General features: G+C 30.2%; 1 protein-coding gene across 3 annotated transcripts; it reads left to right on the forward strand.

Moving 5' to 3' along the window:
* Positions 1–6,870: 6,870 nt before the first annotated feature.
* LOC125076124 (G-protein coupled receptor 52) lies at positions 6,871–27,160 on the forward strand. 3 transcript variants are annotated; one of them, XM_047688098.1, is made up of 5 exons: positions 6,871–6,945; positions 22,383–22,448; positions 23,762–23,937; positions 24,058–24,314; positions 25,883–27,160. In XM_047688098.1, exons 3-5 carry the CDS (start codon positions 23,769–23,771, stop codon positions 26,477–26,479), a joined length of 1,023 nt encoding a protein of 340 aa, XP_047544054.1. In that variant the 5' UTR covers positions 6,871–6,945; positions 22,383–22,448; positions 23,762–23,768; the 3' UTR covers positions 26,480–27,160. The 3 variants fall into 3 exon arrangements, with proteins under 3 accessions (XP_047544054.1, XP_047544056.1, XP_047544055.1); XM_047688100.1 differs by having other exon boundaries at positions 24,058–24,302; XM_047688099.1 differs by lacking the exon at positions 6,871–6,945 and adding an exon at positions 11,250–11,286.
* Positions 27,161–27,965: the final 805 nt, after the last annotated feature.

Genomic DNA, 27,965 nt, shown 5'->3' on the forward strand with positions numbered 1-27,965 from the left:
ATAGTGTACAATCCTGTATAAACACAGGTGTAATCTCTATTCCTCACTCTCATAATCCGATGTGATGGAAAATCTGACAGGACCGCAGAAAAGGACGCGGGACCAACTGTTTTACTTGCTTTCCGAGAAACGGCATCAGTGTAAACACTTTCAGCCTTCAGACTCAAGGCTCTTAATGAGAAATTCTATAGAAAAACCGAATAATTAAAAAAATAAGGATGTGATGAAGGATGACATAATATTGTGTGCATACGTAAATTGGAACAATTTTTTAATTCTGAAATGTATATATTTGAAAATTTGTAAGATTATTTGTATTTATTATACCGAAATCCACTTTAGGAACATTTAGAGATTATGATGAATTTGACAATAGAATTGTGGATCTTGGTTGGAAAACGGGAAAATAATTTGTTGTTGTAACAAAAACTATTATAAATGTTAATTATTTTTTGTTTCCGTATCCTTGAAGCTGTGTTTTCACTTGTCACTATCCCGCCATTTTTGGGACATTTATTTTTAATATTTAGTCTAAATAGACAATCATTTCTAGCGTTTACTATTCTGTGTAAAATTAAACATTATAATACTATCTTTTTAATCTGGTAACATGAATGATACTCGTGATGTCTAGAAAATTGATATATTTTTTTTATATTTTACAGCGTTCATCGATTATAATAATAATTATAATTACAAAATTATATAAGAAATCACGAAAAATCGCTTTATTTCTGAGTTAAGACCAACTAATTTCATTTATTAAGCAAATTTGTAAGTTTGTTGGTGATGGCTTAAAATTCAAATGCTAGACAAATTTTATTTTGGAATGTATTAGGACACTGGCTTGGAAACATTTTTTGATCAAATTAAAAAAACGTAAAAAGTTATTTTATTTTAATATAATATTTTTTTGCTAAAATACTAGATGATAACAATATTTGTTTGATGAATATATTTCTTACATATAATAGGTATGCTGTGATTTATTAGAAATATATTTAAATGTTAATCGATAATTTTGTTAAATTTCAAAACAAATCATATCGTTGGGTATTGTTTTCAATTCTGGGAAGTGTTTGCCTCGTATGTAATTTCTTCAACCCTATCTTGAGAACGTGAACATATGTCGTGGCTCATTACACAACGAAATACAAACAGAGTATCCGTGGCAATAAATGCAGCGTTGTTGCATTGTTACTAATGACAACGACGATGTCGACTGTAACCTTTGCAAAAGACCTTTGAAAATTAATAATTTAAAAATAATCAATAATCAATACTAACGCTGCATCAAGGGTATATAAGTTATTTTTAAAAGTTCGGGGGGTTGTAAAGCACCTTAATATACCTTATATATTATATTATCATAATTACAAAGGTGTGTCAAAATCTTTCATTATAAAAGTATTACATTTGCTTATTGAGTTTTATCACTTTCTTAATTATACTACCATTGGCTAGCTTCGAAATACTTCAGATCGGAAAAAAAATTTAATTCATTTTACTAAAGATAATTTTTAATTTCTTTGGTGGTCTGGTGGATATTTTCTATGACCGCATATCCGATCCTGGGTTCAACAAGCAAGTAAATTTAATACATCTTATTCTAAAGAAATGTTTAGTGCTCGTGTTCTGGAAGTAAGCAGTTGTGGTAGCAGTGGCAGATGGCAGATCTACGCTACAGAAAGTACATTAAGTCATTCTTTCTAAATCTATTACTTAAACTCAACAAAAACTTTACCTAAGTCTCAAATTATAAAATCAAAGGGAAGATGGAGCGTACGAAATAATAAACTGAAGCAACAAAGAATAAATAATTCTTATTTATGATTTGTGTTCGCTTTTGTTGTTGCACTAATAACATAATACTGTTTAGAAATTGTCTATGCGGCAACGTAATCGGGGAGCTTTAACTGCTCAAAGTCGCTACTCCCGGCTACATTAACCATTTCCATCCCAGTCCGAGCTCTTTGATGTAAAATGGAATAATATATTCTATTTATTATTATTGAGAAAGACAGTTAACATTAATAAATAATAACACATTTAAATGCAGATTGCAGACTCTGTACCACTTCTAAATATTTACAATAATACCATTGACGTCGGGATTTATTCTCTGTCGACAGTATTTTTTTTGTTGTTGTTGTTCCCTCACAATATACGTATAAAAAACTTGATAATCCCTTTTGAATAAAGACGGGATGATCTTAAGTCAAGTTATCGATTAATGCCTGAACAACTGGCTCTAGTGAACAGACTATGTGAAGCGTCAATTCACTCCTATTGCGGTATTATAATACAAGCATCGAGTCGGATACATTAAAGACAAACAGTTCATACAAAGATGATGAAAAAATGCCTCTTCCTTTTGCTCCAGCAACTACAGTTTCCTTATTACATCTGTCTCTGCAAAAAACATTTACTTTTACGCGACGGAGAGAGTTCCATCGAGACAGTCACAATCACCATATATATAGTGACATCTGGAAAGCGTAAGTGAGACTTTCACAATTTAAACATAATAAAAAGTACACGATAATACGCTTTACCTGACAAGTACTGCTCCCCAGATTCAGTCTGAAACTTGACTACCTTTGAGATATAAAAATAAGCTACGTTTGGTCTTTATCGAGGTTACACTGACACACACAATCTACACTCATTAAAATGTGATTTATACCACCGTCTTCAAGTAAGCTGATTTTAATGCAAATGCTTCATTATGGTACGATATAACACAAGCCGTCTTAGCCTAGGCGTAATCTTTCACGACTACTTCAATCAATCGAATTTGAAATCATTAGTGTATATTATATGCAAGCACCACTGAATTGTCAAGTGCTTAATTTGTGTTTATAATTCATCTTGTGCTCGGCGGTGAAGAAAACATCGTGAGGAATATTGCATGTGCATATATCTAATTTCAATGAAATTCTGCCACATGTGTATTCCACCAACCCGCATTGGAGCAGCGTGGTGGAATATGCTTCAAAAACCTTGTCCTCAAAGGGAGAGGAGGCCTTAGCCCAGCAGTGGGAAATTTACAGACTGCTAATGTAATGTAATGGATATTAATAAGATAGATACCTGGAATGCCACATAGGATGTAGACCGTATAATACCTAAGACACTGAGAGTTTTGCTTGGGTTTAGGCATGTGTATCGAATTATTAGAGAATTCTCCCATTATATCTTTGTGCGTGTGGTATAAATAGTGATTTCTATAAAAATACATTTCCAAAAGGAGCATTTGCGAAATAAATAAAATGACTGACTAACATACAACGCTCAGCATAAACTGATGATGAAATAGGATAGAATTTTTCCCAGGAATTTTATTTGAAACGAAGGCGAGATTAAAGGAAATTTATCTTCTGAACGGTTTAAGTGGGAATGAGGAACAAATATGGAAAATTGTATTTAGACTTTTTTTAATGAAAGACAAACTTGTCAAAACATTTAAGAAAATTAATCACTTAAGAGTAGTAAATGTACGAAATGAAAGGGTTTAGACTTATTTTTATAGTTAGACAGATTACAGCATTTTCGAAAACTCATCACCCAAGTCGAAATTCAAATCTGGATTAAAAAAATCTGGATTCATTAATAATTTTTCCGATGTCATAAAATTATAAAAAAAACTGTGTAAATTAATATCTAATAAAAGTTTCGAAAGTAGTTGTCGAAAAATATACCATATTCTTCTTACAAAGCTTTCATCGAGATACCAAAATTTTAATGTGGATATTTTATCCGATATTATTGATGTATAGCCGGGCTGAATATGGCAGGGCCAAGTGGGTCACAGCCTACTGACAGCTAACCGATGGATTAATTTTTAATACGCCAAAAATTTATACTGTAGGTAAGCGCTAAATGCCTAATATACATACATAACATATATAACACATAATACCTTTTTTATTAATAATATAATATTATTTTTGGTAAGAGCATGTCTTTGAGCATGAATCTTTAACGTGAAGATTCACGATTCAAGTCCTTAAGTGCCTTAAAAAACTATTTGTTATTAATATTCTTTGTTTTGTTTGTTTTCCTATTGTTTTTTGTTTGTTACGTTTTATTTTTTTTTTGTTATAAACTTTATTTTATATACTTTGATTATCTATTAATTATCTTATTAAGTTTACTCCATGTTTTAATGTAACAGTGGAAATTTTGTTGGCTTATATAAGACTTTTTTGGTATCAAATATTTGTTTAGTATACTAAATGCGAAAAAGTATTTTACAACTTATGCATATTACCAAGCACTATCAGTATATCGGTATCATGCACCTTTATTATCACGAGAAACTATTATGTGGTCAGCCTTCGTCTTAGAACCAACCCACGTGTCTGCTTTTGTAGATATATGTATATAATAATAATATACATAATACATATAAATTGCAGCTATGCTGAAACACTAGGTCTTCGCGAAATGAAGCGTGAGAGAATCGAAATCATGCAACTTTATTAGCACGGCTGACAAACTGTTATATGGTCTTTTTTAGATATATGTATATAATAATAATATAAATAATATATATAAATTTCAGCCTTGCTGAAATAACGTAAATTTTTGTCAAATTTAAGTAGCTTTGAAATTATAAAAAATATAGAAGGAACCGTATATATTTTAAGATATCAAAAGGGCAGACTTGCTGCGATCACGTTTTGAAAGTCATTTTTTATGCTTTTCGACTCCATGGCACGCTCAAAGGAACCCTCGATGGGAATAGTGAACCTCTATTTCACCAACAGCAGGTGAAGCAGTATACCTGGCAGTAATATGGAGCTTACTACTATAACGTAAGCCTGCCGATCACTGGCTCTTGGACCATTATTACTGAAATTATTGTTGTTTAAATGAATATAAAGCAACTTGATTGCATATTCGAGCTTCCGGTCACAAGATAATTTTACTAATATTAGTATTTCATTCAGAATGCTATTTGTGAAAGCAATAAGAAGCCACAGATTTTTTAAAGATTTACAATTAAAAAATGAGTTCGCCTTTTGTAAATTGATGATGCCTGACGAAAATAATAAAACAGAACGCTTCTAATTCACAAAATGCACTGCATTATTTGTATTATATTTTTTATTTATTTTTATAACCAATATAATACGGTATGAATATCTTAATCATTGTTGTAAAAATATAAGAATATAACATAAATTTTAAAATGTTTCTTGTTATTGTATTGTAATACTAAATGTATTTGACATGTGTATCAAAGTGTCGCCAGAGTTATAAAAGGATATCTTCTCCTCTTTAAGCGAAGATTCGGAGTGCATGTTAGTGGATAAATGAGTTGAATGGACACCTGGTATTTCTTAGTAATGTTCCCTTCATTATAAAACGCGTGACTACTGGTAACATTTTGAAACTCATTGTTACTTTACCGCACGTGGACGCGTAACTTCGACTAGCATTCATAACCTTTTTAAATAGCAGTATTTAAAAATTATATTCTAAGGGCTCCATTTTATATTGCGCAAATAGTAAATAACAATTGCAAATAAAAGCAAAGCGGAAAGTAGGTCGATTGCTAAATTCTATCTCGGGAAATTCTCAATATCTACCGTCGCAGCTATCGATAAAGTACTGAGTTTAATCTTTGCGCTATTTCTTGGTTTAAGCTTCGCGTAAACGGCAACGCAGCTGCATTGGTGATAATCTAAAATCGTGCATGTATATTAATTCGTAATGGTGTCACGTATTGCAATTTTCCGTTCAAACAACAAATAATAATAGGGTATAAGACCGGCATCCTGGGTTCCGACCCCAGGCTAGGTCAACAAAAAGTGGTTGGCTTTTTCGGTCAAGTAACTGTCACGGGGATTTGAGTTTGGAAATTGGCTGTGTTTCAACTGACGGGCTAGGGGCCCGTGCAGGTTACAGGTTAGGGACAGTGCCTAACCTGTTTCAGGCCATGAATAATCATCTCATAGAATTATGAGGGTGAGGGAATAAAGAGAGAACTTCACTTGAATGTCACCTACGCAATTGCCTTGTTTTCATTAACATCGATTAAAGTTATTAACAAACCATCATATTATTCACGTGAATGAATGTGTTACTATCAAGCATAATAAAGCTTTAATAAATTCTGTCTACAAACTATGGCAACATAGAAGACGAGATTTGGTTTATAGTTTGATTTAACCTGCAGTTACGACGAGTAAACTCCATATGCTTGTCAAATCGAGTTTAAAAATATGTATGTACGAAATATATTCTTTATACGAAATCGTATAAAGAAAATTAAATCGTAATGCCAAAGTGAATAGATGTTTCTTGACGTTGACCACCGCGGCCCACGTAGATCATAGATATAAACAATATAAATATGTGTTGACTTCAATACTTTATACTTATATAAAACGTCATGTAAACCAAGCCTAATCTACAAAACGATTAAGTTTCATTATATGTTAATTTTATAATTAGAATCTATTAAATAATACATTTATAAACCAATTTACAGAAATATTAATTTTGAACATATTTTTGCAATAGGATTTGAAAGTAAAATAAATGCATTACATGTAAAGATCACCTGATCCGAAGAAAAGAACAAAATATTTACAACAGTACAAAACATCATGGAATTTCTCAGCGATCTCCCTTAAATTCGTTGACATAGTAAGCGTTTATTCTCATGACTTTTGACGATTAATTCTATGATAGGTATGGATACAAGTGACCCAATTCGTAATAGGCTGTACTTTTAGTGATAAACAGAAGCTAAACGATGAATCGATGGTGAGAGCGGCATTGCGATCGTGGAGGGGCGCGAGGAGTGCGCGCGCTTTCGCCTCTGCAGTGGTAGAACACCGCTGTCCGTATCCGCGATCCCTCGCCCCAGAATACTACTCGTCTACGGAACTTGCTACGCCACTTAGTTCACGCGCACTGGCTATGACGCGGGTAAGTTTTAGCTAATTTAAAAGTTTTCGAACTAGTTAATATTAACTTTGTGAAATTGCGAACCTTTTTTTCATATTAATTACGTGTTATTAAAATTGATAAATACTATTTGAATCTTTGCGACTGTCAATATATTATATAGACCGTATATTATGACTGTGTAGAATAAGTATAATTATTTGTGAAGTATTTATTTTAAAGTATATGGAAAAATAAGTTATGGATATGTTTGTTTAACTTTGTTGTTCTGTTATGTTATTTTTTCACATAGGCATCGTTTGACTTATGTACGCGGCGTCTATTGAAATTCGTCACTTCCGAGAACATATACAAAAAACACATTCCGTTTAAGTTATTAGATTTTGTTCGTTGAAACTATTTTGTGTTTATATATTTATGAATGAAATCGATATTTTTGTTTGATTTTTGTTCTAATAATATTTTTAATGGTTGAACATTTAAATGTAAATGTAATTTTAAACATACGAGTTTTTGGTAAAAATTGTAGAACTTTTTTCAGTAATCGTACATATTGACAGTTACACAGAACCACTAAAAGAAACTAAGCGTTATTTTTTAATTTTCATAATTGCTTCCAATTTTTAATACACTAAATAGCTTGGTGAGGATTAAATTCCCAATTCGTGTCTGTCGCATCACTTACTTTACGTAGAGATAAGCATACTAGTTTATATTCGTCATCGATTTAAAAATAACTTAAAATATTACTGTATATGGTACACAGTACGCAGTAATTTTTATGAAGAATATTTATTGAAATTAGAGATAAAATTGTAAGTAAAGATTTTTCGTTAACGAATAAAATTTTTATATGTTACAAAATCTATGTAAATTTCACACCGTAACTCACCTTTTTACCAATCGTCTCTTTGAAAACTTTTTTATATCTATTATTATTTTTCGTGTAAAAATAATGTAGTCAAAATAAAAATATTTTTTTTTATTAATAAAGCTTGATGTAGCTGTGATGAAGATTGACTGATCTATAGTTTTCCTAATTGCTGAAATAAATTTAAATAAACTATATTTAATATAATAACTTGACAATTGATAAATTTATAATAAATTAATGCCAAGTTAATGTCTTTTTTATTTCATCCATTATCATATCATAAGTATTTAACAATATAACGGTAAACACTTTTCGTAGTAAATATATACAAGCAAAGGGATGTAAATGTCAACCTATTTACAATTATTTAATAATTAAGTTGTATTTAACAATATATATTTTTCCAACAATGTACACAATGTGATAATGTAAATATAAATAAAAATAAAAGTTTCATGTATATTAGTTTAGTAGGTTAAAAATTACAAAAAAATTGTCGTAATTTATAAGTAAAGATTTAAGTATATAAATAAATAAATATACGACGGACGTAAATCTAAACATGTATATTGGTTTAAAATAGGCTTATTACAGATGGCCGCGTGCGAGAAAAAAATCAATAATAATTCTACATAGTATAAGGTTAGATCGTACGAATTTCAAAACATTATGAATTAGTTTTCTGTCATAATCTTTATTTAATGTGGAAATGGTAATTGCACTAAATAGAACAAAAAAAAACGTTAAAATACATTTAAAACTATACAAATTGTGTTACAGATTAAACCATATTTTACTTATAAAACGATAGCGCATCATTTTATAAATAAAATAATAAAAATTACCATGAATATTCATTTTACAATAGGTATATTTTTTATTTATTTGTAACTTCTGAACATCTCTTAGCCGAGAAGGCCCAGTGGTTAGAACGCGTGCATCTTAACCGATGATTTCGGGTTCAAACCCAGGCAGGCACCACTGAAATTTCATGTGCTTAATTTGTGTTTATAATTCATCTCGTGCTCGGCGGTGAAGGAAAACATCGTGAGGAAACCTGCATGTGTCTAATTTCGACGAAATTCAGCCACATGTGTATTCCGCCAACCCGCATTGGAGCAGCGTGGTGGAATATGCTCCAAACCTTCTCCTCAAAGGGAGAGGAGGCCTTTATCCCAGCAGTGGGACAATTACGGGCTGCTTATGTATGTTATGTATGTAACTTCTACATTGGATTTATTTAAAATATTGAATGTACCGACGGCTTTATTTCGGCTTGAGTTTTAATCTGTTTGATGTTACACATTTGACCCAAATCTTTTATAACCTTGATAGCTTTGATACCGACCGTATCACGTGTGTCCGTTATACGATTGTGTTTCGTATTTTTGGAGGTTTTGCTATTGCTTTATTTAAATTTCCTGCATCAATTTTAATGGGTTGCAGCTCAGCCATGCACACGCGTGTATTCATATTTTTTGTGTTATATATCCCACCTAAAGTGCTACAATAATTTTTTAAATGTAAATTTCGTATTTTCATTCAAGTGAAAATGTAGCATTATATATTTGAAATAGTTATAAGTTATTGTCCACAATTTTCTTGAAACTACCGTACAATAACTTACGATACATTAAAACTTCTTGGAATGCGAGTTGTGCAGGGCGTTTTCTTCGGATATATCGATACAACCCAGCTAGCGCACAAGCGGTATAAGAAGCGCTACAATAGCTGCTTAAAAGGTATAAGTAAAGTCTTAACCTGTATATGTATGTGCTATGGTAGCGATACAGAAGTTCTGTATCGCTTCTATATTTTCAAAAATGGCCCAGGCTATAAGGACTTCAGAGCTAAAGTAGCGGTACGATAGCGGTATGGAGAGTTTGTAAAGCGATACAAAGGCGTGTGATAAAGGTGATTGAAGAATCTTAAAGGTATACAAAAAGGGCTTATACCATTTTTGTAGAATATGCACAGGATTGCAAAGCGATTGTAACTTTTCACTTCATTTTACTTTAATTATTTATCATTAGAATCAGAGACAGAACATGAAGTCAAATATTATATCAAACAAATATTGATTATGATATGTTATGGCGAATCAGCGTAAAGTCGGTAATGATTTTATAATTCCTTGTACGTAGAATATTGGTGCGAGCAGTTTTCTGTCAAAATATACGGTGATAAACTAAAGTTTATTACGCGCTCGCGAAACCTGTGGAATTTGCATTAATTCCATAGACTCAAGTTTATTAGAATGATTATTTAATGTTTAGATTAATGTTTAATGTTAAGATTCGGTTATTGAACTCGTCGTAGCTTTATTAAAGCACGAAATGCAAAAGGGCTTATCATAAGGGTCAAGTTTGCCATCGAATGTAAAGTGTTTGTTTTAATAAACTTCTTTTGTGATTATTTTGTCATTGTTATAAAAGTCTTAGAAGTATACTAAATCAATTCTAACAGCTTAAGAAGTAGTATGGTGTTAGTAACAACTATTTCAAAGCTTTAGGATCTACATTTACCGAACTGCGGCGTATTTTTACTACTTTTAATGTAATTCTATTCTTGATATTACTATTCATCTTTCTTAATTTGCACGCCTTTCTCCTATCGATGATCGTTAAAACTATACATCGCAATATTAAATTTATTGTACAGTCTCTACTCTTACAATGGTCTAAAAGGACAGATTAAAAACTCTTGTAGACAAATATAAAATACATATATATATATATATATATATATAATACATATACATGCCTAATGGAGACAGTGACTATATTTTTAAGTTTTGTTTCAAAAAATATCACTTCATTTGCTTTTTTTGCACCTTTATATGATCAAACTCAAGATTGTTACTACGGAACGAATATTTTATCAACTTGCTGTTCAAGATATATAAGAATGTCTTATACACAAGTCAAGACCGATACAAACTTCAATAAACATCTCATATACATGTTATATAGTAAAAAAGCGATACAGTGTCTGCTTATACTTACTATTTGTGTGTTAGTTGGGAGTTTCTTAACTAGCTTGTAGGATTTATTCAATTCCCTTCGATGAAATCGTGAGATTGTGAAATATCTCTATCAATATAATGTCGTATATATAATATTACAATAAGATTATTACATTACCTTAATTATTTCTAATATAGAATTGTAAAATATATTTAAGTTTATGAAAATCCTTGGGTACATTCATTATAGAACAGGTTAGGGTAGTTGAGTGATAATTCCACAGAGGGTGCAACTTGCTGTCATGGTAGTGAGGGCTTGTGTTTTTAATGTATATCGATTGTAGAAGGGGCATGCTAACCTTGGAGCGTCCGGCCGCTAGCGGAGCTCCTCGGCTCGACCTTGACTCCTGTATGTGCGCCGCGCGCGTCCCCCCTTAGAATAACAAGACGCTCTTACCCGAGACCACGTCACATTATCCCCGCGCCCTTAACACGACGCTCGCGTAGTCTACACGTAGAAACGGTACGTATTTTATGTTTTAGTGTTATTTTCCAGTTTTATTAATATGTGTTCATAAAGTGACGTAAGTAAATTAATAATTTTTCGTTTTATTATAACTTTTCGCTCAATTATGTGAAACATGTGACGTGCGTAATACGTATTTGGTGATGTAGTTTGGAGTGGGACTCATTATTTCAATGAACAATAATTGTTTGTTTGAAAATTATTGTTTGTTTTATTTTATAATTCGGTATGAGATTTAACTAAACAGATGTTAGGTAATTTGACCATTTTTAATCGCGAAAACAAAGTGTTTACTGATTCGTGGTATTTTCAAATACGGCTTTACAATTTAGTTTATTAATATTCAAAATTATATGTTATAAATATAGTAATGTTTTACAAAGCATTAACTTTATAAATCATTCTCATTGAAGAGTTTAGATTGACTGAGGCCTGTAAGTTTAACCTTCTACACTTCGGTTGGTGTTATCGATTGAGGAATGAAAAGTTCGTAATTTATACGTTGAAAGAGATAGCAATAGGAAAATCTGTTTTTTATTTTGCCAAAGACATGACCTTATTAAAAAACTATGTATATTTAAAGTGATATATAACCGATATAAAAGGTGACTTATATGTATGAGAATAGAACAAAAATATTTATTTCAAGCAATTGTAGCAAGTATTGTCCATGATAACGTTCGTTATATCGATTGCATAATATCATTTGAAGGTCCATATTTCATGAATTTATTATGGATACGCCGTCATCGATACCTGCGCAAAGGAGCAATTTGTGAAGGCTGTCATGTAAAATATTCAATGAAAGCATTACAAATGATGTTATTATAAGTTCTTGCTTTACAAACTACGTAACGAAACGAACAATGTAGTGTTTTTGAATTAAACAAAAGCAACCAGTAGATTCCAATTTGTTTTCTTTTATTAAGAAATGAACATTATATGATATTATTTTTCTTAGACTACTTGAAGATTTTATTAAATTATTGCTTGAAGGTGTATTATAAGTAAATATATATATATATATTTTATAGTTTTAATTTATTTTATTAAATGATCTTTGTATATTTATAGCATATTTATTTTTACCTTTTTAATTAGTGCATGATGTAAATATTTTATTGCAACGTGTAGTATATAGCGAATGTTATTTACATGTACTGCTAGCAAAGCGAATGCGTGTTCTTATATATAAATAACGAAACTTTAAATTTATTGTATGTTTTCTTTTAATTAAAAAAATGTTTTCTATTTTGTTAATTGGAGAGCAATACAGTATAAATAGCTTTGAGTACAATGTCGTTCCGTTTCAATAAGTTTTTTTACTATGTTGTTTTAATGAATAAAACTTTTTTAAGACTATGACTTGAAATATGGGTGAACAGTTATTGTACTTGTTACTTTTTCACTAAAGCAAATCAAATGAAATATAAACATTTTTGAAATATAAATAGCTACCTTTTCGCGTTCTTTTGTTTAAATTCGCTACAACTTCTATTGAAACGGATCGTAATAATTTTTTTCGTTTATTTTTTCAAAGCTGTTTACTTTCCGTCTGCTTTCTAAATGAACTAAGTTCAGTCAGAAACTCCAGTCCGTTTAAAAACTGCTTGTGCTACATAATTTTTAATGCATGTTTAGATGCTGAATATTTTCCCTTACTATGTGAAAACGTTAAGCAACTTTTTTTTTTTAATGATATTGATGTAAATTGAATAATATTTATAATCTAAGGCAAAAATAGTGTAGGATGGCTGAATTGAAGGTATTCAAATACTACTTTGATATCTGTCAGGGACGAGAAATTATATAAAATACGAAGTATAATATATATAACACTATAATATAAAGTAAAGTCGTTTTCCGCCTCTGCCTATATCTCAAGTTACTTCTTTTAAATCACTCTTTGAAACGGATTTTGTTGCAGTTTTCATTAATAGAAAACTCTTCTGACTTCTAGGCGTGGAATAATCGCGATAAGCAAGGAAGCTTTGAATTTAAAAATTGTAAATATTTTGTAGGAAATGGCTGAAAAAAGCTTACTTCCTAACGGTGGCTGATCCTTATGGGTAAGGCAGATAAATACGTAATAGAATATGTCTATAATTAAAGGTATACTTGAATTAACAATTCCAATGAATATTCTGGAAGATATATTTTAAAATACCTGCAACCTAAGAATCATTCGCTATACTCGACAAAACAATTTTGATCGTGGACAAATTGTGAACGTACGTATTATCATAAAATTACGACTCAAACCAATTTTTATAATATTCAATTTTATAAAATAAATCCTACGTAATAATTTCTTGCTAAATGCACTTCTTATTTTTTGTAAAGGTTGTAAATATTTGTTTATTTTGTAAAATAATTATTACTAATTATTTTTTTATAGTAACACTTTACACTTACACACGAACTAGACATTTTAATATAACTATTTGCTGAGTTGTATAACATATTGCTCTTGAAATACGAGCATTCATTGGTAAAATATAAAAAGTGAAATGTTCCTCTATTTTTTATTAATACAAACAAAATTAGAATTGCTGTATGTATATATGTATTGAATAACGGATTGGTTATGTAATTATTTCAAGTTTCGAAATTTTTAAATAACATAATGTAACAAATAATTATATTTATATATAAATATTTTAATATAATTACTAAAATTTGCCATACTACATATTACATACATTATATTTTATACAAAGTAATGTACAAAGCTTTTTCAATTACAATCGTCAAATGTGTAAGATGTTAAATAGCTCTAACTGTTATAAAGCTCCTTTCTTGTTTAAATTATAACACTCGTTATACAATCAAAGTAAAAGACCTAGTTCTTTTTAGCTTATTTGAGATTTCTTTAAATACTTGTAAGCGTTACTTAACTGTAAGAAATATTATTTCTCTGAATACGGCATGTATACGAAATAAAGTTCTGTAGCTTTTTTAGGGTTAGGGAAGAATATGATTTTTATTGAATACTAAATTTGAATATGAATTCGGCGTATTAAAGATTTCGTTAAAAATGGTAGAATCGATTATTCGACTAATTGTAACAGGCTGGTACTGTGAAGACTATGTATTGTATAAGATGTTGATGCGTGCGAAGCTGGGACATTATACCGACTGATACCACTCACTGAGCCTGTTATTATCATTTTGCTTCCGGTAAAATAAAGCTGCGTTTAATAGCCACAATAGAATGAATGGAAGCTAGAAATTTAACTTAAACTTTAGTTTTGGCAACTTAGTGTTTATATTTTTCGCTAAACAGAATTACATATACATTTTATACCTTAATATGCTTTCATTAAAAGTGAATCGTTAGGTTTATCGTACGAAGCATGACAAGCATGGTGTCGACTTTTTAAAGGAAATATGTTTCGAATTTTCACCAAATATTCGACTCAATATGAATGTTCGATAAGCCGTCTGAATATATCTTAAACCGAAAACAAACCAAATATTTAGTCCATTCCTACTTATGATCGTTATATCGTCTACTATTTAGAAAAAGTTACGTCTAATTACTTTTAGATTTAAATTTGAACGATAGCTATATATTGTTACAAAATGTTTATTTTCTTGTGAAAAAGATCTAACTGGATAATAGGTCACCTGATGGTAAGTGGTCACCTTCGCCTAACATTGACGACGTAAAAAATATTAGCCCTACCTCAAAACATAATGCGTCACCAACCATGGGAACTAAAATGTTAGGTCCCTTGCGCCTGTACTGGGTTATTCACCCTTTAAACCGGAACACAACAGTACTGAGTATTGATGATTGGCGGTGGATTATGTGAATGGCGTGTGGTCTACGCAGACGGGCTTGCTCGAAGCTCTATCACAAATTAAAACTTCTTTTTTATTCTAGGAAATTAGTTATTTATCAAAGAAAAGTTAAATAAGTCCTGATGTCGTGTTAATGCTTTAAGCCACGAATACGGACAGGCTGTCGTATTGCAATAAACTGAGACTTTAACCTAATTCCATTAACCTATTGTAATCCATAGTCGATAAATCTTTATACAACAAAAGATTTGAAGATACTTTAATGTTTTTACGTATTAACTTTTCTCTAGAATTAGCCTTTGAGTAATTGTTAAATGTATTTCATGTTACATATTTTGTTATAAGAAGACTAGAGCAAGAGCTGTTTTAAATAATGGAATTTAAAGATTTTAATTAATAAGAAAACTTATTTTCCTTTTTTAGTAAGGTCGTCATTATTTTTCAAATATGTAATTAATTATATTTTTATTTTATTTTATTTATAAAATCATGACGATAAATACTACAGAAAAAATACTTTAAATATACCGCGCGGAAGTATGGCTTCACATTCAATGCTAACATTACATAAATTACAACTGCGCAATGAAATTACAACTGATTGAAAAAAGCTGTTTCTAAATATTGTTTTATACTAAATCTATATATATTTAAGCTTTTAGCAGATTTTAATAAATTATATTTCGTCCTATTTTTTATAAAACATAATAGATTTCTTCCACGGTGATAACTAGGGTTCAACACAGGACCTCGGGATCTGCGGACTTATATAAAGCCACTAGACCAAAAAGGCAGTCGGCAGTAATATTATTTATACTTTTAACTATAAAAAATAGTTAAAAGTATAAATAACTACGTCAAAATAATCGAAATTCGTTATTACATTTTTGAGAAATAAAATTTGACTGTGGAATAAATTTGTATTTTCTTATTTGTAGTGCGAAAAGCTTTCGTGCACTTTTTATCCTCAAATACATCTGATTGGTTATATGATTTTAAGAAAGATGCGAAGTCTGTTTTTATCTCATAAACGAATTCTTAAGTACCGATTTCCATGTTTGATACTTAAAAAATGACAAACATTCATCCATACTTTTATCTCCTTAAGGGATGAAACTTAAAAAGTACTAGAAATAGAAGTCCTACATATAAATGCAAGCTGTAGTACCAATTACCATTTTTCAAACAACAAACAGTACAGTTGAACAGTAAACTGCCAACAAACTTTCATCCCAAATTCCACCCTCTTAAGGGATTTAAATGTTAAAACACTACTGACTATCTTTTACTCATTAATTGAAGCCTAAATGTTTAAAGCTTGGAAACTTATTTTTTAAAAAAGCTGTATTGTCTATTTCTTTTATTTACCTCTAAACAAATGCCTAAACACTGACTTTTTTGACTTAATATCAGAAATGGCGAATTTCCAAACAGACTTTCATCCTCCATTTAACCTCCTTAGAAGATGAATTTTGAGCAATTATTTGTTAGTGCTTGCCTACACTCCAAAAGGAATTCTTGCGCAAAATTAAATTCTGTTAGATTCAACGAATTACGCGGGGGATTGTATGTCAGCCAGGCGTTTTAAGAGTTAGTTAAGTAGATTTATACAAGAAACAAGTTATTGGCAGAATAATTACGTAGTTACATAATATTTTGTATTTATTCATCTATTAAATGAGTATCCAACAGTATTGAAGAATTGCCCACAAATAATATTTTATTATTTAAAAATTTAACAAAACAATAACCGATTCTATTTTTATATATATTTGTTTGTTTAAATTGAAATATAATTAATTGTAATGATGTTATCTCATTTTAAAGGTACTTACGGATATTCGCCAATATTTCCGAAGCTGTTTTAAATACCTAATATCGTTCGATGTATTTTCATTAATTTACTAATATATAACAAATGCAACTATGACTAGGTATTTTAAGTGATCCTATAAACCAACAAAAAATAGCTTCATTCATATCAATAAGGAATCAAAAGTTTATAATATCATAGTATTAAATAGATTTTATTAGGATAATAATACATACCATTTGGCAAGAAGATATGCGCTTTAAATGCCCTAAATATTTCTGCGCCAGAAAGTGCCGCGGTTTTGGATCAATACTGTGGTTGAGGGTACGCCTACATACATACATAGGTCTCCGTATTCATCCTATAGAACAATGCACAGTGACTTTGCTTCATGATTAAATTTAACAATTTTTACATGATTCTCTGTTCAAAGTGATCTTCTGTAACTCAAAGAAAAATATTATATAGAATAATAAGAATGATTTATATATTCATGTTGATGTAACCAAATCGGTTATATTTTAGAACAGACTATTTGATTAAATCGATTTATTCGATTGATCGATCGAATAATTTATTTAAAGCAGTGATGTTTAATAGATTGTATTCATATAACTATGTTATGTAAACATTAATACGAATATATGTGTTTTGAATAATAAATTAATTTTTGTGAAAACCTTCCCCAACATCGAAATACATTCTAAGCAATAGATCGCTTTCACTGATACCGAAAGGGAAAGTAACACGCGGCTCTACGGAAATATAAAATCTATTTACAAAGACCGTTTATAACAGTATTGCGAAACGAATAAAATAGGAAAATCCGGATAATCTGAATTTATAGATAAATGAAAAATCTGTTCTCATATGCATTTTATCATTTATTCATTTTAATTCGTGGTATTGTTTCAAGCTTAAAAAATTCTAACAAATATTACAAATGCTCAAAACAATAGACGGAGTAATTAAATAATTTATCTAAAATAATCCGATGATTTTTGAATATGCTTAAAGTAATAAAGTTATATGTACTACAATATAAACCTTTAACGAAAATTCTTACTCTACCCTATTATATATTATTTAATTGTTAAATATGAAGCTACCACCGGAATTATTAATATTGCATTAAAGACGATGAATAAATATCATTTATGTTTCTCATTGAGCGTTTATATTCTCGTCAACGTCGATTTTATCTTCATTACAGGTTATCTCGAGATATTTAATCGATTTTACATCATGGCGATATTCAATGACATTCATCGCTTGAACATATACGTAATCTATAATAGTCTCATATAAAAATAATTAAGCCACGCCATCTCACAAAGGTTATTTTTTAGGATCTTCATTAAATGAATTTATTATTTACGAATTAATATTATTTATATTACAAAGGATTTATATTAAGTTACAGAAAACACAATGTGGCACATATTGGCACGTGCTAGAAAACATGTAATACTAAGTATTTTATTTAGATACGAACTCAAATAACTAATTTTATCAAGTCGATTCAATTTTAAGAACTATCGGGTATCTTTAAGAAAATAATTTCAAGAATGTTTTCATGTAAGTGGCTGTATCAAATAAACTTAAATACAATTTTGCAAGACAGATTAATGCATGAATTATTACCAGAAAACATAATCCGTCGTGTTATAAATCAACTGTAAAGCGTAATAAAATAAAAAAAGATTTAAAATAAAGCGTAACTATTATAATTTAAATTATTTTGTACGAATTACTGAAGTTAAGAGGTAAGAAGTCGTATAAAATACAAAACACATGGAAAATGTGATTCTTAACGTTGCCAGTGAAAAAAAGTTGATGAATTTAATTTATTATTGGTTCCGGAGAAAGGGCGTTAATCCCTTACATACAAATAAATTTTACCTCTTTATAATAATAATGTCAATTGAATCGACTAGATATATCCTTGCTTTCTATCGGTAACTTATTATGGGTAATGGAGCATGATTCCGTTCGTTCGTTCAGTGCTTTTTTTATTTTAAATAGTTAACATACATTTCATCGTATTCTGAAAGAATTGGAAACCAGGTTAAAACATTCGATGTTTTTATTAAATTAACTCCCCAGTTTTAAATTCCCTAGGGAATTCTCTTGCACAATCCTATTTTACTTAAGAAGGTGGTAGCTAGCTGTAGCTTTATATAAAGTGACATAGGATACAGGGATTTACATATGGTGACATATCTGTATAGATTCCACACCGAGATAAAATTTCTAATTTATATGCTAGTCACGCTCTTATTGGCTCCATACTGTTGAGTTCATTTTTCGCTCAGAGAAACGGAATTGGAATTCAACGGAAAAATTCTGCTAGCATTCTTTTAATCATTTAGTCCTTAATAATATTATAAAGGCTAAATTTTATATGTATGGACTTTTTTTACTCTTTCACGCAAAAACTTCTGAATGGATTTAAATGAAACTTTACTATAATATAGCTTATACATCAGAATAACACATATGCTATTATAAAGATATTGCCTGAATAATACCTGACAACCAACCCCTAAAACGTGAGTGAAGCAGCGGAAAACTAGTGCGTTCATGATTCGAACAGGATCTATTTTTAATTTTGATATACTTATGTAAGTCTTAAAAAAGTCCATTCAAACTTAATATTAGTCTAAATTGTAATATTTCTAGGAAATATGCTGAAATACTAAAGTTTTATTCAAGTAATAAAACACTTTTAAGTAATTTTGTAACAGATATATAAAATTCTACATTGAGCAAAAATAGGTTAAAATATATAGCACTATAAATGTCGCCAACATCAACTTAAAAACAGTTCAAGTGGACCTCTACTACTTTCGTTTAAAGTTTTACTAACAATAGCTTCTGTAACAACGGATCGTATTCATTTTAACTTCTGTGAATGTACGAATGTACTTCAATAAAACAAAGCTCTGATAAAGTCCTGAATTTTCGTTTTGTTCAGATTTTTTATTGTTTAAGATCGACGAAGAATAATTTTGTTTTCGTCCTATGGTGTAACGTAAATGATCGTAAATGATACGAATACGTCGTAGATACGAATATAAATTTAAGTATATGTTTTTTTAAATAGTATATTACAGATATTATTATACAAGTTAGCCGAAGTTTTTGAGTAAGTCTACGACTGCTTAATTAGTAGATATTAATGATTAATCTCGCGCTCAGTGATAAATTATAACATTATTATTAAAATATATTTTAATAATATATGTATATATATGCATATTATTATTAGTGAAATTACTAAATAATAAGAAAACCTTTAAATCTAGCAAAAACATTAAAGATAAAAAAATGTTTTTTCTGAAACCAGACGCCAGAAGCATGGCAGATTGAATCGAACACGTTTCCGTTTTTAGAACTTCAACCGACAGTGAAACGGTATCTTAGTTGAGTGCATTCACATTTAAAACCATTTTTAGAATACTTTAAATATATCGATATCGAATTTAACTTTAAAATAATCAAAAGCAATAGTTTGTTTCCTTTAAGTAAAATACGCTTCACGCTTCACTGAATCTTCGCTTCAATTGACGTAGCAATTATTGGAAAACGCTCGCGGTCGTAGCGCCGTTGTTGTTATTTTCCATATTTGTTTTATAAAACGGTGCAATGTATTTAAAAATATCGATTTAAAAGCGTAATGAAAAAACGTCCACAAAATAACAAGCACAATTAAATTGTGTTTGTTATTTTAATTGGTTCGTTATTTCGCCAGATAAATATTTTAATGCGTGAAAGTGAAATTCACAATTAAATTGTGTTTGTTATTTTAATTGGTTCGTTATTTCGCCAGATAAATATTTTAATGTGTGAAAGTGAATTCACAATTAAATTGTGTTTGTTATTTTAATAGGTTCGTTATTTCGCCAAATAAATATTTTAATAGTAGTAGAACAGTGTGTTAATTTACTGAATGAGATTGGACTGGTTTGCGGATTCTTTCCACTTACAAGATGTTTTACCATAAATTGAAGATGCTGTATTTGGTGAAATGTTAAGATCAAATTTCAGTGTTGTATTCACAGCACATTAAAATTATATTAGCAGTTCGTCTGCTTGACTTTTATATATGTTATTAATTTTTTTAATAATTTCATTATGTGTGTAAAAATATATATTGACGACAACATCAAATTATACTCTGCTGTAATTGAGTGTCTGAAAGCCGTAAATGATTAAATAGCGAGATACATATGTAAAAACAGTTTTTTTATTTATAGTTGACTTGGGATTGGGCATCCTGATGAATCAATACTTACACGGTCAATATCCATCATGATCTATGATGTTATGTCTTTTGGTAACTAATGTCAACAGTGTAATTAGAAAGTGAATTGTGAATCCAAACAGAATCCTTTTTTTTTTAAATATACCATTTGCAGGAAAAGCAGTCACTACTCACAGACATTGAAGAAGTGAGAATTTATAACCATTCCATACATCGACAATGCGTTACCAAAGTTGGTATAAAAGTTATTATGTTTCTTGAGGCTGTAACACTGTCTCACTCAAACTGATCTCTCTCTCTCTCTCTCTCTCTCTCTCTCTCTGTTGAAGGACGTCTACTGCTGGACATCAATTAAAATCAATAAAATATAATAATAAAGCTTTTTTATTAACATTTAAAAGTATTTCTGCTTGAGAATATATCATGAGTGGGTGGTACCTGTCCAGATGCGTTTACACAAAGCCCTAAGTAACTAAATAATTAATTATGTATTAGTATTTTATTACTACTCTCAACAAATAATAAGATGAATTAACATAAATTGGTTTGTAGCCTATAGTGCGTTAATCTCGGCAAAAATAAATAAGGTGAACATGCAGAAGTCTTAAATTTAAGTTTATATTACTTAACATAATACATAATTGTATACTGTGCATTTATTATAATTTTACTTATTCAGATTCACTTTATTTAAATACATAATAGTGAAAATAGTGTATAACGATTTACCTGTTCGAGAAAAGAAATTCCCATTCTCGGAGAGTACAAATGCCCGTTTTTCCTGACTTATTCTCGGTCGTATCGGATTTGCTGTCCCATCAGATTATAAGACTGAAGGAAGTTAAAGTGCAGATGCGATGCAGTCTCTATTTCTCTCGTAAACAAAGATTTGTTTGCGCTCACATTTGTGCAATATAATATGTCCCGCACGTATGTTCTCCCTTGGGAATGGAAGCCAAAAACGTTTTTGAGAACTTTATATTAGTGAATATTGACAGAAACTAATATGTACTTATTTGTTTTAAGGCATTTAAAATAAAAACACTTATTTTATTAAATTAGCATTCAGGTACAAGAATCCGAACTATATATAATAATATTAAGATTAATAATAAATATTTAATTTCGTTTAATATTAATGTTGTATTTTTTTTTAATTCGTTTGTGTTATTTCTGTTTTTAATAACAAGGATATATTATTTGCAGGTATGAAGCAGTATTGAGAAAATGGCTACAAACGACACTTTCGCACTGACATCTTGAAAATTACAAGTAAGTGCATTATATTGTAAATAATATATTAAAATGTATATCGATTAAAATGCAGTTTTAATCATATTATAAAGACTTTTAATTTATACTTAAAATAAAAGTCATACGAGATTAATATTACTAAGTATCTTTGTTGGTTCTTATTGATGTTAAGGCTTATCGGCTAGGTGAATGCCGGTGACGTGGATATTGACATTACAATAGTGCGGTAACGATAGCTTCATATCAGTAAATAATGCGTATTATTAGTTACTGATGATAATAGACTATGAATCGAAGTAATTCCAGACGTAAATGATCTACCGTATTGAGGTCAGTTAAATTGGCATTGTTAATAATATAATAGGCGGGGTTAATAAACTATGTACCAGAACAAAACGATCAATATCGATTGAATTCGTCAGTCAATCGCTTATAAGTGAGACATTCAATCTTCGGAATGGTTTTTATCGAAATATTTTACGCGCTTTTGCCGATGTGCATGAAAGTTGTAAATGAAAAAGATAATTACGAAATAGCGTCAGACGATTCGAGTAACGGTTATTTTTTAAGTTTAGCCTTTCAAATGCTAACTGGCGGTTGGAGGGTGTAACTGGAGGGTATACCGGTTAGGTTATTTGCCGTGTATTTTTAGCAGTAAAAATTATTTTTGTAGCTGACCTGACACTATGTATCGTTACTTTTTGAGATAAATACGTTTAAAGTTTAATGGTTAGCATCGAATTGGCTTATAACGTGACATATTAATCTGTTGAAACTTTTATGCTAGTACTTTGTGATTAAAAATATTTAAATATTTCTTAAAAAGATAGCCGTAGTCAAAGTGATTTTCACTTGAGCCGAATTGGCTAGAATATGTAAATATTGGCCAAAGAAGAAGTTCAAATTCGTACAAAAGCCATTTATTCACGTGCCGTGTTTTTATAATTCATATCCCTCTCAGCGGTGAAGGAAAATCTCCCGAGTAAACCGGCACGTGTCGGATGAAATTCTGTCACATGTGTATCCGTCAACTCGTCTTAGAGTAGCGTTGTGGAATAAGCCCTAAATCTTTTCCTCGGGTAAGGTATGTGCATAGCAATGGGACATATGTTTATTATTATTTTATTATATATTTAAGACTTATTATGAACTTAATTGCAACAATTGTTGTGGAAAGATGCTTTCGAGTCCGATGAGTGATGTAGTAACTTAAAATTAAATCGAAATGCATTGATCTTTTAATTAAATAATTCGCTAGAAAGCTATGAAACGTTTCTTTGTGTATTATACGACTTTATTTTGCTTACTGTACGTACTATTATTTTATATAGAATAACGATGCCGTCCCGCGTATTAAGTGCGCGAACGGGAAGCGGGGAGGTGAGCGTGGCGGACAGCCCGCTCGCCACCTTCGAGTCGCTCACACAAGCCGCCGTCATCGCGGTCATGGGTGTGGCCATCGTTGTATCGAACCTTCTTATCATTGCTGCTTTCCTCAACTTCAAAGGTAATGTACACAAGAATCATACATTATTTCATACCAATGTCGAAAGCGGTATTCGGTTTGAATGTTTTTGGTATATTTCTGTAATTGTACACATTTGTCATCGAAGAATACCATTTACAGGTTTATCGAATGAGGTTATCAACTATTACCTCCTGTCACTGGCAGTTGCAGATTTGCTATGTGGCCTTTTCGTGGTTCCTCTATCTGTTTATCCCGCTATTACTGGCCGATGGATGTTTGGAGACCTCATGTGTCGATTGGCCGGATACGTCGAAGTTACGCTTTGGTCCGTCTCAGTATACACATTCATGTGGATCTCAGTGGATCGGTATCTCGCCGTGAGGAAACCTCTCCGTTATGAGACGGTTAGTTTGACGGTAGATATCTCTTTTCTTATTACTTTTCGTCTTCCACAAACTGGGCGCTCTGGTTCTACTGACGTCAAGAGATTGTTCAGGGCGTTAACATCGGGTCTCCATCAAATTAATGAAGTCAGTTTTTTAAACTAAATAGCTTAGTAGAATACAATATTTTCTTCTTTACTAAATACCTCTTCTCTTATTTATGGCCTGTTCATTTATGTCTGTTTATAGTTTTTTTATAATCTGGCCAATGTCTTAGTTGCCCAAGCTTACTTCCTGATAGTAAATATTTAAATGTTGTTGAAATATAAGCAAATTAAATGTAATGATTTTTATATTTTCCTAGAGAGCGATATTAAACAGCGATTATATAGACGCATTGTGACAGTTCTTTCAGAGACTTATTTTGAAATCATTACATGTCATACTTTTATTACATTGATGGAGAAATCAGATGTAATTGTCATGAACATATCATGAACATTTTTTGCATGAATATAAAAAAGTCCTTAATATGCCATACTTTTATATTTTTCCTTTTGCCTTGCATGTAAATGAAACTAATACTAAATTACTTTTCGTTTAGTTAGAATTCTTGAATGTTGTCATCTAGAGCCAGAATGTCACAATAAATAAGCACAATCTGCACATGTGTCCTAGTCACGTTAAATTTGATTAAATCCAAGAAAGTGATATTTTATTTCAATAGAAACTAAAATTTCTACTTATTGGCCCTGCAAGTGAAAAATTAAATTTATAATGAGTTTTAAAGATCAAGACATTGAAACATAAATCCGATTTAAATATATATACAACACACGTAAAAACTTTTTTAATATAAAATTAATTTTTAAAGGTTTATTATTCAATGTCTTGAAAGTAATTATGTTGCGTCTAATAGGAAAATAGCTATAGATTAGTGGTTAGGTCATGATAAATGGTTTAAATAGTTTTCTGAAAACCATATGATACTGACAGAATTTTAAAACTATATATTTATGTTGACCCGTTTACCTTTTAATTTCTGGTCAATAGTTGTGACCTGCTCTAGTTAACCGGTCTACATATTATTTATTTAGTGATTGGTCAATTCTAGATTCAGTTTAAAAATTTATTTTTGAAAACATATTATTTTTAAATAATATTTCACAAATAGAATATTAGGTCAGATGTTTTTTAAGGGCTATTAGACAATATTAAAAATTTATGGATGAGAGATGATATACTTCAGTAAATAAGTGAATTATAATCACTGGAGCTTAAAGAAATTTCACCTTGTTGATTGAGACTTAAACGCATTTCGTTTAGGTGTCTCTAGTAAGCTTTGTTAACTCAATGAGAATGCAATTGATAATAAAACATATTTTAACTTATCATTTTTTTTGTGCAGGAATTCTTCAAAAATTCTATGTGCAGTTTCGATAATGTATATTGATATGAATCAAGCTTCAGTCTTGGATAAATGAAATGGCCAAGTATAGTTTGAAATATTAAAAATACAGATTATTCATATTTTGATTAGTATTGCACTTACAAATTATTTATAAAGAAATATGTGTAACAATATTATTACATTAATATAGGTACAAACTCGCACGCGAAGCCAATGCTGGATGGTATTCACCTGGATATCTGCCGCTATGCTCTGTTGTCCGCCTCTCCTTGGATACAAAAAGGAAGCTAATTTCGATAAGGAAACCTTTATTTGTATGTTGGATTGGGGAACGACGTATGCTTACACGGCGACTTTAGTTATTCTAGTTCTCGGGCCGAGCGTTATTTCAATAGTGTACAACTACTTCTACATATTCTCCATGAAAAGAAAATTGAATAGCGGTGCTCCGATCCACGATAAGGAATACGCGACTGCGCTAGCTGAGAACCTCTCTAACCCGAGTCATTGGATGAGCTTCATCCTTGTCACAGCGTTTTGGCTCAGCTGGGCTCCGTATTCAGGCGTCAGGCTCTACGAGTACTTCACTGATCAGGAGCTTAAGATACCAATGCTTCACTTCGGCGTCGTATGGCTCGGGATTTTAAATTCTTTTTGGAAAATCGTCATTCTCATATCTTTTAGCCCTCAATTTCGACTCGCACTAAGGATATTGTGCTTAACAGCTTGCTGTCGAACGAAAGGCCGCCTGCAAGCTGAATTGATTGGCATGGACAATGATGATTAATTTAACTAACCATAACGTTTACTAAATTCTAAAAATTACTTTCAATGTTTATATATGTTGAAGTTTTGTTTATTTTTGGTGAATTGAGGGTTTAGAGGTAATACTATGTGGGTTTTTGATTCCTATTTTATGTATCGTTTTGATTTGCTTACGTTAAATCATAATGCGAACACAAAATGTTAGAATATAATATAAGACTGAGAACAGACGTCCAGTTTTTAAGTATCGGTGAATTATTATTATATTGGTTATTATTAGCGGTTACTATAATACGACTCACAGAGGATTATTAATACTGTATTTAGTAGGAAATATATGGAATATTTATCGTGTATATTTTAGAAATTGAATGTCTGCTCTCAGCGTCACATTTGAGAATATTTATTTATTCGTTATAATACAACAACAATCACTACCAAAGTCATTCCTTAAGTTAAGATAGAGCATAGTATATTTACACTTGTTCACTGTTTAGAGGTCATTTTATGTCATATGTATAAATACGAATTGAGTTCTTTGGAAATGATCAAATTGACACGATATATGTATAGTTGTATATATTATATTATATTTGGACAATAATGGTTACTTTGACCTTGTGTTGTAGAGTATGCAATAATGGTTTCATATCATTTTTTTGAATCGGTAGATTTTAAACTCGAAACGAGATTATTTATGATTTATAAAGCTAAATCTGATAATTATTTTTAATAAAAATAAATCAAAATTTAAAGTATTTGAACCTCATCAATTCGCTTACAAATATTAAATAAACATCTTAATTAGTCGTCTTTAGCAGCATTTAAAGAATATAACACGATGCATTATTTGAAATAATAAGACAAAGAAATGTAAGCAATATGATATAAACTTGATAATATATAAAATTAAAATATGATTTACATTTAAATCAATATTTTTTGAAGTTGTCTTATGATAGTAACTTGTTTTGAATTATTACTAAAACATTGATTATTAAAGTTGTTTTGAATTAATAAAATTTAATAGATTGTTTATCAATTTACCAATATCAATCATTTTGTTTGATCATTATCGCATTAAATATCGTTTAGTAATCTGTCAAGCATTTTTAAGCGCACATCAATTTAATAACCTAGCTAATTTTTAAACGTTTTAAATTAAGTTTCGAGATTTCTCGAATTAACACATAAAATGACGTTATTTTTTAAGGGTAGATTATTCACTTGTACTTTCACTTGGTCTTATCGTTGTACCCCCGTTTCTATAACATTAATTAAGATTAAATACGATGCAAATTGGTAAGGAATATTTCTGTTTAGTGTAGTTGATATATTTTTAAATCACTTTATAAAAAAATATAATTTAAATAAATTATTTAATTAAATTGTAATTTCTGCACTTGGTTTTGACACGTTTGATTTAGATGAGCAAAAAATTAATTTGTCTAAGGCTAATTTAATCTATATTATTTATAAATTTTATGAAACAAAATCCGATCTTCCGT

Source organism: Vanessa atalanta, chromosome Z (genome assembly GCF_905147765.1).
Source record: "Vanessa atalanta chromosome Z, ilVanAtal1.2, whole genome shotgun sequence".
Lineage (NCBI taxonomy): Eukaryota > Metazoa > Arthropoda > Insecta > Lepidoptera > Nymphalidae > Vanessa > Vanessa atalanta.